Raw genomic sequence first — 14,460 nt, 5'->3', positions numbered from 1 at the left:
GTTTCATGCACACCAACACATTATATCCAGTCATTCTGCATGCACCCAGTCAAGAGTCAAAATCCAGCACCTTGGTAATCACTGATGCTCACAATACAAAAATTGAGCATCAGACCATCAAATGGGAAGATCTCAACTTTCCTGAAAATTGGGTAGTAGATCTACCTCAATCACCTAAAGTTCAAAGTATTACGACTTCTTAGATACAAGAAGGACCAACTAAAGCTACTTTTTTCTTCCCTAGAATATCTACTTTGGATTGCAAAAGAATACAAGAAGCCTGTCAAGCCACAAAATACCATATAATCTCAGATCATATTTCATGTCATCCATCTACTTCCACATCTATAAATACTCCATTTGTAAGCTGCTCACACGTTGATTTATTTGAACTCGCTCAGTTATTACATTTTTCCACTCTCGAAGTAAAATGTCCTGTCTTCCAAACAGTAGTTTTCTTACAATCTATCGTAGATCTTGTTCTCCACAAAAATCATAATCCTAGGATTAGAGCCCATGGGTTACATGTGATGAAGACTTTAAAAGGCTTGGAGATTAGAGCCCATGGGTTACATGTGATGAAGATTTTAAAGGGCTTGAAGATTCTCCATTGTATTGTGCTTGAGTCGAGCAGAGCCTCACATGGATCCATGGCTGCGTTTGTGATGCGTTTAAGCTACTTGATAATAATAAATCTTTCCCTAGTTGGTGGTTTTCAAGGTAAATCATTGTGTGCATGTTCTATATGTGGTATTTTTGTTGTGTATGTGATTTTTATGATTATTTCTCTCGTATTCTTTTTCACTCCTCAAAGTGGTATGAGAGCTAAGGAGACATGGCCTATAGAAGGAGGTGAAGGAGAAAGTGTGTATACATGTGAAAATGTGAGATAGCAATAACTAAATTATAAAGTATATATACATGGGCATATGAGCGTAAGACTTGGTTAGGCATGCATACCCTTACTACTAAAGCCTTGGAGTAGTACTAAGTGAAATGGGAGGAGAGCATGAGGGTTTCCTCAATCAAGTTTAAAGGGAGGAATGTTAAGGTAGGGTAGATTCGACTATGTGAAAGAGTTAAAGTTATTAGGTCCACAATAGTGGTTTTGAGTATATGGTTTTGGTGACTTGAGGTATTAGAGGCCATGAGTTACATGTGATGAACCTTTAAATGCCTGGGAGATTCCCCATTGTAATGTGCCTAAGTTAAGCTGGTTCACTTGGCCTTGCTAGGATGTTGGTATGCTTGGTTGCTTTTAAGTCAAGATATGGTTGCATTTAAGCCATATGATAATGATATAATTTTTATTAGGTTGGTTTTCTCTTCCAGATAGGGTTTTCCACATTAAATCATGGTATGCATGGTTTATATGTAGTGTGGTTGTTGTGTATTTTATAGTTATGACTATTGATCATGTATTATTTGTATCCCTAATAACAACTATGCATAATACCAATGTGGTTGTTTCTATAATAAAAAAAAAATTGTTTCATAATAACTAACATTTTCCATATTGAGCACCATATTTTATGATATGAAGTTGGAAGAAAATAGAAATTATTTTATAAGTCTAGACTTACCATTCTAACCATTAAAATAAATTATGAATTAGGATAGGCATATTATTTTATTATTATTATTACTATTATTTATATTTTGTATTAAAAGCTATGTTGATCAATGTTTACTTTATTAGCAGTAGATCAATGTGAAACAACTCTCTTACCTACATATCTATTTAATGATAATGATAATGAGAATATTGTATCCAATATTATTATTAGTCATTTTAACTATTAACACTTACTAAATTATTAGGAGTTTTTATTTACTAAACTATTGAGAGTATTTTAGAGTGATCTATAATCCCATTTAAAGTCATATAAATTGTGTTCATTATTTTTACATTTTTGATTGTCGACATAGTAACTAATATTGTTAGGGCATAAAAAAATCAAACCAATTACATCCTGCTTGTAAGGAAAGTGCTCTTCCATTTCGATAACATATTTTAAAACAATATAAAAGAAGGAATACAATCATTTCTTCAAAATTAAGAAAATCATCTTCAATCATAATAACCCAATAATGTCATCAAAATGATTAAAAATAATTATAATAAAAATCCATATTTCTTATACATTGAAGCTAGGATACAATGATATACACTATGATTGATGAACTTGCATTGACATTTTGATTTATGCAATAAGAAATGGAATTGGAAAAGAGATATATTGAAAAAATGCACTAATAACAAGTAGAGGCCTCGGAGAAGAGATTTCTTATTAAGAATTTCAAGCCAAACATCATTCTTAATGGTTCTATGTCACTAAATATATCCCTAATTTCCAAAGTGGTTGAAAGGAAAACATAGATCAACATGAGTCATTGATAAAACTTGAAAGAAGAGAAGCTATTGAGCACTACAATTTTAAATTGTAAAAGCTCATTTTCTACTATATAGTTTGGGTTCAACAAAAGAAGGTTTGCAATACATTTCATTGCTTCTCAAACACATTGAATTCATAAAACACACCTGTTGGAATACTGGAGTGAAGTTATGCAACTTTCACACCATAAAGTTAATCTACCTCTTATATTTACTATATGGTTTTATTTCCATAAAAAGTATACCTATTTTGGATCTCTAATATTTTTCATCTTTATTAAGGTAACTTGTTGCCATTGATAATGCTTTAAATTTAAGAGAATGAAAATATTAAATTTTCTCCCAAATTAGTGTGAAGCCATATTATTCCATGATTTCAATATCTTAGTGTGGTTTAGAGTGAATTATGTTATAATGTCTAAAATTCAACATTTCCCTTACATTAGAAAATGCCACTAATAATATTATTTGAAGTGTTATTAGTCCTTGCAAGGTAGGACTCTAGCAAGGATTTGATTTTGATTATCCATTACTTGAGCCTTGACCAATATATTCTCTAATGTTTAAGTTTATATATTTTTTAATATTATTAAAAAAACTAATTTTTAATCCTCCCATTGGTTCATATTTTGAATATCTTATTTCCATCTTCACTACACATGTATTGGAGCATAATAAATAATGGTTGTTTTAGCCGAATTCTATGCCACTCTGAGATTTATGCAACTTCAATCGCCAGCATACAAAGCTTCGTTTTCTCAATTCTCTGTAAGTAAATAGAGACAGTAGAATCTCAACAAGTATAGGTTAGTGAGGCTTGAAAGGGAATAATTAAATATGAATCATCGATTAAATTCTGTCATTGTGATCAATATTTTTGTCAATGATGGGGGCTAACACGACACCCTCTCGAACTATAGGTGCGAAAACAAGAAGGTCAACTTCTAAGTGGCATAATTTTTGCAGGCAGACTCCGATTGATGCGATTCTTGCGCAGTTCGAAAGATATTTGTGTGTAGAATAGCATGAAAAGGTGCACGCTAAATAATCAAGGTTTTACCTCCAAAAAAATTGTTTGATGCCTCAAAACTCTCCCGAAAGGTTTGAGATTCCATTTTTCCAAACTGGGTCCTGCTGGTAGAAACAATCCCATGAGATTTTTCCACTATGAATGCATCAAGATTTATGAAAACCAATATAATGATCCAATTTGGATCACACCTCCCCATTTTGTGACGCTTTTGGTCCCCAAAATCTTTTACTGAATGAGATGATACAAATTTTCCTCCACCTTCTCTTTGTTGTGAAATTTAGTTTTGCTTGGAAGTTGTCCCTTCAACCCAAGCTTCCAAAGGTCATGCTACCCCTATCTTGTAGTTCTAGACCTCTTTTGCCAAATTGTATCTTCTGTCAACTCTGCCTGAGCGTCTGGTGCCAAATCCTCCACAGAAGTTACGACCTATTCCTCTTCCTTATCTAGAATGAAAGGCTCATAGAGTTTCAAATTATTACGTTCACAATTGAGTAAATGCACATATATGGTGGTAAATTGAGTTGATAGGCATTATCACTAGCCTTTTTTTTTAATAAGGATTTTCTAAAAGGGTTTTTCGAAATTTTCAAGCCTTAAAAGGTATTTTTTAAGAAAGAGCCTTATTAAAAAAGTTTTTTAAAGGGTTTTTAAATCTTTTTTTATGAAAAGGGAAGGCATTTTGATATTTGAAGAAGAGATATTTTTTAGAGATCGCTTCATCTAGTTTTTAGTCGCAGTGTTTATCATTCACAAGGAAGGATTATGATGTGTGGGCCATTAAGATGGAGGCCACATTGAAGGATCATGATGTTTAGGAATATGTCACAAATGGATTTGCAGAACCTAAAGATGAAGCAACTAAACGAACCCTCAGTAATGAAGAGAGGGAACAATGGAAGAAAGACAAAAAGAAGAATGCACGAGCATTGCAGCTTAACTAGCAAGGAGTGGACTAAGCAGTGTTCCAGAAAATTATGATCACGTCTTCAGCAAAGACAACATGGGAGACTTTGGCGACAAGCTATAAAGGTATGACCAAAGTCAATATTGTTAAGTTTGCAGATGAAGGAAACAAAGGACATTGATTCTTTCATGAATCGGGTCTTGCAGCTTATCCAGCAAGGAATTTAGTATGTGTTTGTATGTTTAGTTATTTTGAGCGAGTCGCTAGACGAAAAAGTTTAAATAACCCTCACAAGGTTCATTGCAATAATCAAGTTTGTGTGATCAATTGAAGAGCCACAACTCATGTTATTGTGTGTATGATTTTTTGTGTTATTTTGCACCTTTCCTCCTTTTCGTTTCCAACAAATTGGTATCAGAGCGGAGAAAGAAGCACAAGATCTGTGGTGCCCAAGAGCCAATAAGAAAAGATCCAAGTGAAGAGGGCCAACAATTTATTTTTTTAAATTGCATTGCATAATTGTCACACCCTTAGAAAATTAAAAGTACGCAAATCGAAAATGAAATTCACACTTTCATAATGCAAAAAATATGACAGTTTGTTGTCGCAATATCTGCACTGTTTTGGTTGCATCTAGGTGCGCAAGATGCATGAAATGTTAAAACATGAAAATCATTGTCCCAAAATATTTTAAAAGGCCCATAAACAAGGCTGTAGTCTAGCGATTATGCTTTTTTTCCCTGAAAGTTCCGACCATATTTTGAAAAATCCATGGGGGATTTTTGTAAATCTAATTAAAAGTTGTCAAACTTTATCATTTTAGGTGGCCTAAAGGTTTTTGATGGTGTTGAATCTATTTCCACCATCAAAAACATGATTCAAATGCTGCATCTACAAGATTTTTTGAATTTTTTTTGCCCAGATTCCGACCACTTTTAGCCGTCTGGGAAATTCTTCCGCCTCTGTAGGCAACTCCATAAACAAGCCGGTGACCAAGTACAAAATTCATAAAACATACTTTGAAAGGTCACATGGGTTGTGTCTTTTTGTCTTATATAAAAGTACGTAACCATCCTTTTAGGAATTTTTTTTTTTTTTATATGTAAAAGGAATAAAAAGGATTATAGTGTTTTGAAAGTTTTTTTTTTTAATAAGGATTTTCTAAAAGGGTTTTTGAAATTTTAAAGCCTTAAAGGTAGTTTTTAAGAAAGAGCCCTATTAAAAAAAGTTTTTAAAAGGGTTTTTAAAGATTTTTTTATGAAAAGGGAAGGGATTTTGATATTTGAAGAAGAGATAATTTTTAGAGATCGCTTCATCTAGTTTTTAGTTGTAGTTTTTATCATTCACAAGGAAGGATTATGATGTGTGGGCCATTAAGATGGAGACCACGTTGAAGGATCATGATGTTTAGGAATATGTCACAGATGGACTTGTAGAAGCTAAAGCTGAAACATCTAAGCAAACCCTCAGTAATGCAGAGAGGGAACAATGGAAGAAAGAAAAAAAGAAGAATGCACAAGCATTGCAGCTTATCCAACAAGGAGTGGACCGAGCAGTGTTCCAAAAAATTATGATCACGTCTTCAGCAAATAAAACATGGGAGACTTTGGCGACAAGCTATAAAGGTATGACCAAAGTCAATATTGTTAAGTTGCAGAATATTAGAAGAGATTTTGAAAGTTTGCAGATGAAGGAAACAAAGGATAGCGATTCCTTCATGAACCGGGTCTTGACTATCATAAATCAATTAAAAAATTATGGTGATGATATTAAAGATCAAACAATGGTTGAGAAGGTCCTAATATCTTTTTCTACCAAATTTGATGTTGTGGTAGCATCCATAGAAGAAGCCAAGGATTTGGAAAAGCTAACAGTTGATGAGTTAATGGGATCACTTCTATCCCATGAGGTAAGGATAGACAAAAATATGGATTCCACTTTAAAACCACTTTCAAAAGTCAAGTTTTTATTTCAAGAGATAGAGGTCAACGCAGAGGTAGATCAATATGTAGAGCATGAGGGAGAAGACATGATGGTTAGAGAGATGGAAGAGAAGAGGAGGAACATGAAAGTGGAAGCAACAAAAATCTAAGCGTTGATAAATCCAAGGTAAGGTGTTATTATTGTAATAAATTTGGTCACTATTTCCTTGATTGTAGGGAGAAGATAGTTGATCAAGGAAAGCAAAGAGCTAATGCCACTATAGAGAATACCGACTCCATGTTCCTAGCTTTCCATACCATGCATGAACCTTTAGATAATGTGTGGCAATTAGACAGTGGTTTCAGTAATCACATGACAAGCAACAAGAATTTGGATGAAAACTTGGATCAATATATGAAGACAAAGTTAAAGTTGGGGACTCAAAAGGCTATAGATGTAGATGGAGAAGGAGTGGTCAACATTCTAACCAAACAAGGGGAGCCGAAGACAATTTCAGAGGTATATTATGTCCCTGGTCTCAAACATAATTTGATAACTGTTTGTAAATTAATTCAAAAAGGATACAGAGTTATCTTTCAAGGACAAGAGTGTGTTATATAGGACAAGTCCCCAAGCAAGCAGTTGATAGCAAAGGTGTAAATGATGAGGAAAAAACTCTTTCCTCTAATTATGAATTACATTGATCAGGTCAGTTCGTTTATAGTTGCACGTTCTAATGATTATTGGTTATGACACTTTCGATTTGGACACTTGCACTTATCTGGTTTAAGATTGTTGCAATAGAAACAAATGGTTAGAGGATTACCTCCCATCAACGAACCTTCTAGTACATGTGAGTGTTGCATCTTCGGAAAGCAACACCATGAGAGTTTTCTAAAGGGATTTGCATATAGAGAAAAGCAACCATTAGAGTTGGTTCATACAGAATTGTGTGGACCTATGAGGACACATTCGATTGGTGGAAGTTGTTACTTCCTCACTTTCATTGATGATTATAACAGAAAGACTTGGGTTTATTTCCTGAAGTAGAGGTCTGAAACTTTTTCAAAGTTCAAAGAATTCAAAGTCTTAGCAAACAACCAAATTTATTGGCAGATCAAGGTATTGAGGTTAGATCGTGGTGGATAATATGACTCAAAGGCATTCCATGATTACTGCACACAACATGGAATCATAAGACACTTTACGACTAGATACAAAACACAACATAATGGTGTAGCAAAGAGAAAGAAGGAGACAATTATGAACATGGCAAGGAGAATGTTGAAAGGAAGAAACTTGTCTAATGAGTATTGGGAAGAAGCAATTGCATGTGTTGTTAATGTGATAAACAATTCTCCTACAAAGAGTGTGATGAATAGAGTACCAGAAGAATAATGGTCAATTATGTCTTGAATTGTATCTCATCTCAGAGTGTTTAGATGTGTAGCTTATGGACAAGTGCCTAAAGAGCTAAGAGGTACGCTGAACTATAAAAGTGAAAATGACATATTTAATGGTCATAGTGAGGAGTCAAAGGATTACAAACTGTATAACCCTCTCACCAAGAAGACCATAATCAATAGAGATGTTGTGTGCAAAGAACAAGAGTCATGTAAAGGAAGTATATATAAGACAGTTGATGCAAGAGTTCCACTGATGGAAGAAGAGGATGTATCAGAAAAGGAGTAGCCAGTTTCACAGGTGAAGACACCACACATAGCCATGCCATCAAGAACTCCAAGATATTCTGAACAACATGGATCTTCAAGCAGGCAAACATAGCGAAATTCTCCTAGCAGTCAATCAACTAATGAATGAGGAACAGTGAAAATTTTAGGGGCTAATGCTCGCAAGTGGGCTAATTTTCCATATTTTTCTTAAAAAATGATTCATTAATTTCCATTTTTTCTAAAACTTATTCACCCAAATTTTATAGTATAAAATTGTTTTACCTTAAAAATCACAAAAAAAATTATATAGAGACTATATAAAATTATTAGAAATTTGAATAATTTTACAAAAACATTACCAAAAAATTTACAAATAACTTATTATGTACTAGTGAGATTCACCAAGGTTTCTAAACTTTAAATAAATTTCCATCCTTAAAATTTTCCCTAATCAGGAAACGGTAAGAGAAAAATGAGAAGTCTGAAAGATATTTATGATGATTTGGATGTTAGCTCAAACTTTGCATTGTTTTCATTCCAATCCTCTTTGTTTGAAGAAACAATCATATATGAAAATTGGGTGCAAGCCATGGATAAAGAAATTGAAGCTATTAAAAAGAATAATACATGGGATTTGGTTGATTTACTAATGGATAAAAATTTCATTGGTGTGAAATGAATGTATAAGACAAAGTTGAATGAGAAAGGAGAAATTGACAAATTTAAAACAAGACTTGTAGCAAAAGTATTCTCGTAGAAACCGAGAATAAATTTCGGAGAAACCTTTTCTCTGGTAGCCATATTAGATTTTGTAAGAGCAGTCTTAGCCATATCAACGCAAAAAAAGTGGAAAGTATATCAGATGGATGTGAATGGAATTCTAGAAAAAGAAATTTATTTGCAGCAACCTCCAGGATATGAAGTTGAAGGACAAGAAGATAAAGTTTACAGGTCGAAGAAAGCACTCTATGGACTCAAGCAAGCACCTAGAGCTTGGTATAGAAGAATTGATAGCTACATGATCAATAATGGATTTTGTAGAAGTAGCATTAAGCCTACCTTGTACACAAAGGTAAATGAGCATGGAAAAATTTTGATTGTTTGCTTATATGTTGATGACATGATTTATATGGGTGATCTTGAATTGGATGAATTTAAAGTAGCCATGAATAAATAATTTGAGATGATAGACCTTGGCCTCATGAAATATTTTCTTGGAATATAAGTTGAGCAATCCGAGAAGGGAATTTTTATTTGTCAAAATAAATATGCTAAAGATTTGTTGAAAAGATTCAGGATGGAAAATTGCAAACTCTATTGGTTGGAAACCTCATGTGTCTCACAACTATAAACCAGAAATTATGTAGGGAGTTATTTTGATTTCCAGATTTATGGATACTCCAAAAAAATCACATTGGAGAGTAGGAAAAAGAATATTGAGATACATAGCAGGAACTACAGAGTCTGGCACAATGTATGCAAGCACATAGAAGAAGGATTTGATATACATATAGTGATTCTGTAGGCAGTTTGGGTGATAGGAAGGGCATTTCTGGTTATGTGTTCCATCTTGGTTCAAGTGTGAGATCATGTGCATATAAGAAGTAGCCTATTGTGACACTTTCGCCAGCGAAAATAAAATATGTAGCAACAACATCAACAATATGTCAAGAAGTGTGGTTAAGATGAGTATTGGATGGAATCAAGCATAAACAACAAGGATCAAAAATAATATATTGTGACAACACATCAACCATTGCATTATCCAAGAATATTATGTTTCACCAAAAGAGCAAGCATATTGATACAATGTATCACTTCATTAAAGAACTCGTGAGCAATGGAGAAGTCTACTTGAACCACATTAGATGATATATTCACTAAGCCATTAGAAAAAGATGTATTTGAGTTTCATAAAGGAAACTTAGGTGTTATAAGCCTAGCTGAGACTCAGACCAACATGCATGTTTGAGCTGAGTCATGTCCTAGTTTAGTAGTCATAATTAAGGGGGAGCGTTAAAGATGGATAATTACTCCCACATGAAGAGTTGGCTAAAATTAGAAAATCAGTTAACTGAGTCAAGTTGAGTTAAGTCATATTTTGGGTAAAGTTGAATTTAGTATGTGTTTGCATGTTGAGTTATTTTGGTTGACTCGCTAGTCAAAAAAGTTTAAATACCCCTCACCGAGTTCATTGTAATGATAAAGTTTTTGTGATCAATTGAAGAGTGTGAATTTTTGTGTTATTTTGTGCCTTTCCTAATCTGCCTTTCCAATAGATTCACCATTATGCTGACCGTATTAACCCTTTAAATAGGTGTGGTACTTGATCGCGTGAAATCATTCACCACTCATATTTTGGTCGACAACACGTAGGCAGAAAATAATTGACATGCCATTGGGCAGTAAATGCATGGGGTTGTATATGCCCACCGTTGGATTTAAGCAAGTATATTATCCAACGGTAAGCATATACAACCCCTCGAATTAACTACCCAATAGTAGGCTAGTTATTTTTTGTCTAGTTTAATTGCATCTAGTACAGGTTAAGATATTTTATTGAATGAAATATCTCGATACAATGACAGATAGAAAAGTATGCCCAGATCATGTGGGACTTGTGAGACTGTAGTAAAAATTGATTAAGCCGCATGCATGGCTTATATTTAGATAGAATAGAAGTACGTTGATGTATTTATCGTTTTTCATTTTCAAATTGGAGTATAAGTATGTTGGTATTTTTTTGGTTTTTGATATCTTGTTCTTTCTCCCCAAGTTTGAGGATATTTCTGTGATCTTTGCAATTCATTATTGGATCTCAATATAGGCCCCCTCTCCTTTTCTAGCAGTTTTGTTAACCCCGCTCTTTGAGTTAGTGAGTTGTTATTTGAAGGGAAAAGGAAAGAGGAGAGACATGAATGGTGAGAGGAAAATATCCAGAAGAGGTTCGAGAACACCATGAGTGGGCATGTTACGTCTCCCAAGCGGGTGAATGGATTGTTGTAGGCGGGTTACATTTTCCAAACATAGCAATGGATTCTTGAAGAGTGGTTATCCCCACATTATGCTTTGAAATGAAGAAATCAGGCTTATAGTTTTCTCGTACAAGGCGGAATCTCCATGAGTTCACTAGTCCCAGCCTCCCAAGTATATACTTGTGTATTTGTCGTCGTTGATAGAATGCTTTTTGTTTTGTAGTTGTTTGACAATGTTGTTTCTCTTTCTAACAATAATATGTAATAATGAATATTGTTTTGGGGCCTCACATCTTAGCTCTCAATTGATGAATTGTCAAGCTATTTACAAGTTGTTATTTTGGATTTTTGAAGTCATGGTGTTTTCGTTCTATCTTCTCAGTGTGTTAATCCGTAATTGTTGAGTTAGAACATATTGCTTTATCATACTGCATTATTCTTTCTATCAGTTAATATGATGGTTCTCTATATGTTGGGAGTCTATCACAACTTATCAAACTACCATTTTCATCTTATTTTGTACGGTTTAACCTAAGGATCAATGAAGTTACATGATCTCATGATATAAATCATAACGTTGCAAGAAAAATATAATCTATCGAGTACATCGGACAGGTACCAAATAGCACCCTTTGATGCACAAGAGGTATACAAAATAATAAAACAAACAAAAAAAGGATGTTTATAACCAGAATGACGGTTGCCCCTCACAATGTTCACCATGGTTGAAAAAACATACTATTAATGATTGCCCCTCACATTGTTTGTTATGGCTGAAAATATACTAGTATCAGATGCCATCCCTCATAATGCAATCTATTATTATGCCATCCCTCATAATGCAATCTATATCAAACTGACAATAAAGGATAACTACTCTGAAGGTTTCAAGAGTCACAATTTGTAATCAATTGTGGCAGCCTCGTATGGTGAAAACTATGACATTGAAGCTTTAAATAAAAGTTATATGTAAGTAATATAATTATTAAAATGAGTCCTATAAAATATTTCAGAGGGAATATTTTAAAATATCACTTAGAAAATGTAATATTTAATAAAAATAAATAAGATTTATGTTTGGAATTCTTGAAAGTTTGGGAGGTTTCGAAAGTTCTTAAATTGAAGAATGATAAAAATAAAAAGAAGAGTAACGAGAATCAAAACTAAAACTTGAAGAAAGTGTGAGGAGTTTTGTTATTACGATCATCGTTACAACTTGGAGTTCGCTGGAAAGTGGGTAACGAACTTAACATGTCAATTAAGTGCGGTTTATATTATGTTTAGGCATGTTACAGAGAAAAGAATAAAATGATACATAAAATAATTTGTGTTACAGAGAAAAAAAAGGGAGTATAAGATGACACGTAAAACAATTTATGTAGGTGAAAAAAATATTTAGTTTTAGTTAAATTTTATAAGTAAATCTAATTATGTATAATTTAGTGTTTTTCTGATTTTCGTCTTCAGCGCCATCGCAAGCAACATACACTTGATCGTTAATGTTTTCGGCTTCAGCGCCATCGCAAGGCAGGACACGAGCTCAACGCCCTTCTCCATTTCTTTTTTAATTTGATGAGGTAAGGTGCTCCTCTAATATTTACGCCGTAAGGCGTTCCCCTTTGAAATCAACTCCCTCAATTGCCACCGTGTACTTGTTTGAGCCATTAGATCAGATGCTAGACAATTGAAACGTTCCAGACCGTTGGATATAGTTTAAGAAACTGGATATAGTTTAAGTTAGTTTCTTATATTCTTTCAGCACAGTTTTTTTTGCTGCTTCAAATCTCCCCGAGCAGGCCGCGTCTCTAGGCATCCCACTCTAGGATGGGGATATCACAACCTGTTTGTAATGCTGATCAATTTCTGGCTGATGATGCTGTAGGTGCAAGGAAGAGAAAAGGATCTCCATAATACCGCACAAAACCGATTTCACAGAGCGCAATATAAAATGAATCCCGAGAAATTTACACACAAAACAAATGAGGCTCTAGCCGCGGCTCGAGAGATCGCTACAGAATCTGGTCACGCCAAGTACACTCCTGTACATTTGGCCATAGCTCTTACCGAGGACGAAGGGGGTATTCTCCATCAAGCGATTTCATCTGCTGCTACAGCTGGAGAGGAAACTGTGGAAGCAGTACAGAGAGTCCTTCGACAGGCCCTGAAGAAACTCCCATCCCAGGCCCTGAAGAAACTCCCATCCCAAGATCCTGCCCCCGACAGTATTCCTCCTAACATTGAAATAAGATACTGCATCAACCGTGCTCGGTATTTACAAAAGAGCAAGGGGGACACTCATTTGGCAGTAGATCATCTTATTCTTGGAGTGCTAAAACACTCCCAGGTTTCAGATTGCTTTACAGAGGCAGGTGTGAGGATAGAGAGAGTGAAATCTGAAGTGGAGAAGCTCAGAGGAGAGGGAAAAAAGGTAGATACTGCGTCTGGTGATACTAATTTTCAGGCCTTGAAAACATATGGCCGCGATTTGGTTGAAGATGCTGGGAAGCTTGATCCTGTCATTGGTAGAGATGAAGAAATTCAGAGAGTAGTTATAATTTTGTCTCGGAGGACCAAGAACAATCCTGTGCTCATTGGAGAGCCTGGTGTTGGAAAGACTGTTGTGGTGGAAGGGCTGGCACAAAGAATTGTTCGAGGGGATGTACCAAGGTAAGCTCTTTTGCAAGCACACAAATATATATTGTTTGCAAATTTTGGTTTGTAGGTTGCCTTCCCCAAATTTGGGGACTTTTGTGGGTCCGCACTGGTACAGTGTGTTGGGCGGGATTATCTTCAGAATGCAAGCTTGGTAGAGCCGCTAATTCATTTTGTTTTTCAAATGGTTTTAAACAGCAATTTGCTAGAAGTGAGATTGATAGCCTTGGATATGGGAGCTATAGTGGCTGGTGCCAAATACAGAGGCGAATTCGAAGAGCGACTTAAATCTGTATTGAAAGAGGTAGAAGAAGCTCAAGGAAAACTTATTCTCTTTATTGACGAAATACATTTGGTTCTGGGTGCCGGTAAGAGAAACCTATCTTGGTTACCTACGATTCAATTTTTTGATCTAGCAAATATTATATATGTTATTAGCCTTGATTGATTAAAGGTCCTTTTAAGTGATTGGTTTTAAGCTTTGGTTGTGAAGTAATCGTGTCGAATTGAATTTTGTTTTGTTTCCAGGGCGTACTGAGGGATCAATGGATGCTGCCAATTTATTTAAACCGATGCTTGCTCGGGGCCAACTTAGGTGCATTGGAGCAACTACTCTGGAAGAGTACCGGAAGTATGTGGAGAAAGATGCTGCGTTTGAGCGACGATTCCAGCAAGTGAGTGCTTAGTCGAGTTGTTAGACGTATTAGATGGAATAAGCTTCTTCGGGTATTATTGTATTTTTGGAAGATGCGTCATGATTCAATGCTCCAGTGATGATGGAAACTGTGTATGCTTTAGATTAATCGTTCCAATTACTGAATGCAGAATGTAGAAATGAAGAGACATCTGAGGAGCAAGTTTTCAATCAACTATGGATTCTATATTAGTGTTGGATCTCTGATGGT

At 34.9% G+C, this 14,460-nt stretch overlaps 1 protein-coding gene and 1 pseudogene across 2 annotated transcripts in view; one reads left to right on the top strand and one right to left on the bottom strand.

Annotated features, from left to right (window-relative positions):
* LOC149241711 (putative histone H2A.1) overlaps positions 1 to 12,460 on the bottom strand; it is a 28,043-nt gene extending 15,583 nt beyond the window's left edge. The window contains exon 1 of the mRNA XM_089370631.1: positions 12,391 to 12,460. Within this exon, the coding sequence (XP_089226757.1) occupies positions 12,391 to 12,460 (70 nt within the window). The remainder of the gene's footprint in view (positions 1 to 12,390) is intronic.
* Positions 12,461 to 12,801: 341 nt separating this feature from the next.
* Positions 12,802 to 14,241, top strand: LOC149241710 (chaperone protein ClpB1 pseudogene; annotated as a pseudogene). Its single transcript, XR_016245998.1, has 3 exons — positions 12,802 to 13,570; positions 13,754 to 13,923; positions 14,084 to 14,241. The product of XR_016245998.1 is annotated as a chaperone protein ClpB1 pseudogene (transcript).
* The last annotated feature ends 219 nt before the right edge of the window (positions 14,242 to 14,460 follow it).

The sequence above is a fragment of the Pinus tabuliformis genome, chromosome 8 (genome assembly GCF_031772625.1).
Source record: "Pinus tabuliformis cultivar Carrire ecotype Pingquan chromosome 8, CPIR1, whole genome shotgun sequence".
NCBI lineage: Eukaryota > Viridiplantae > Streptophyta > Pinopsida > Pinales > Pinaceae > Pinus > Pinus tabuliformis.
The sequence above is the reverse complement of the archived record's forward strand: the minus strand, read 5'-3'. Positions and strand labels throughout refer to the sequence as shown.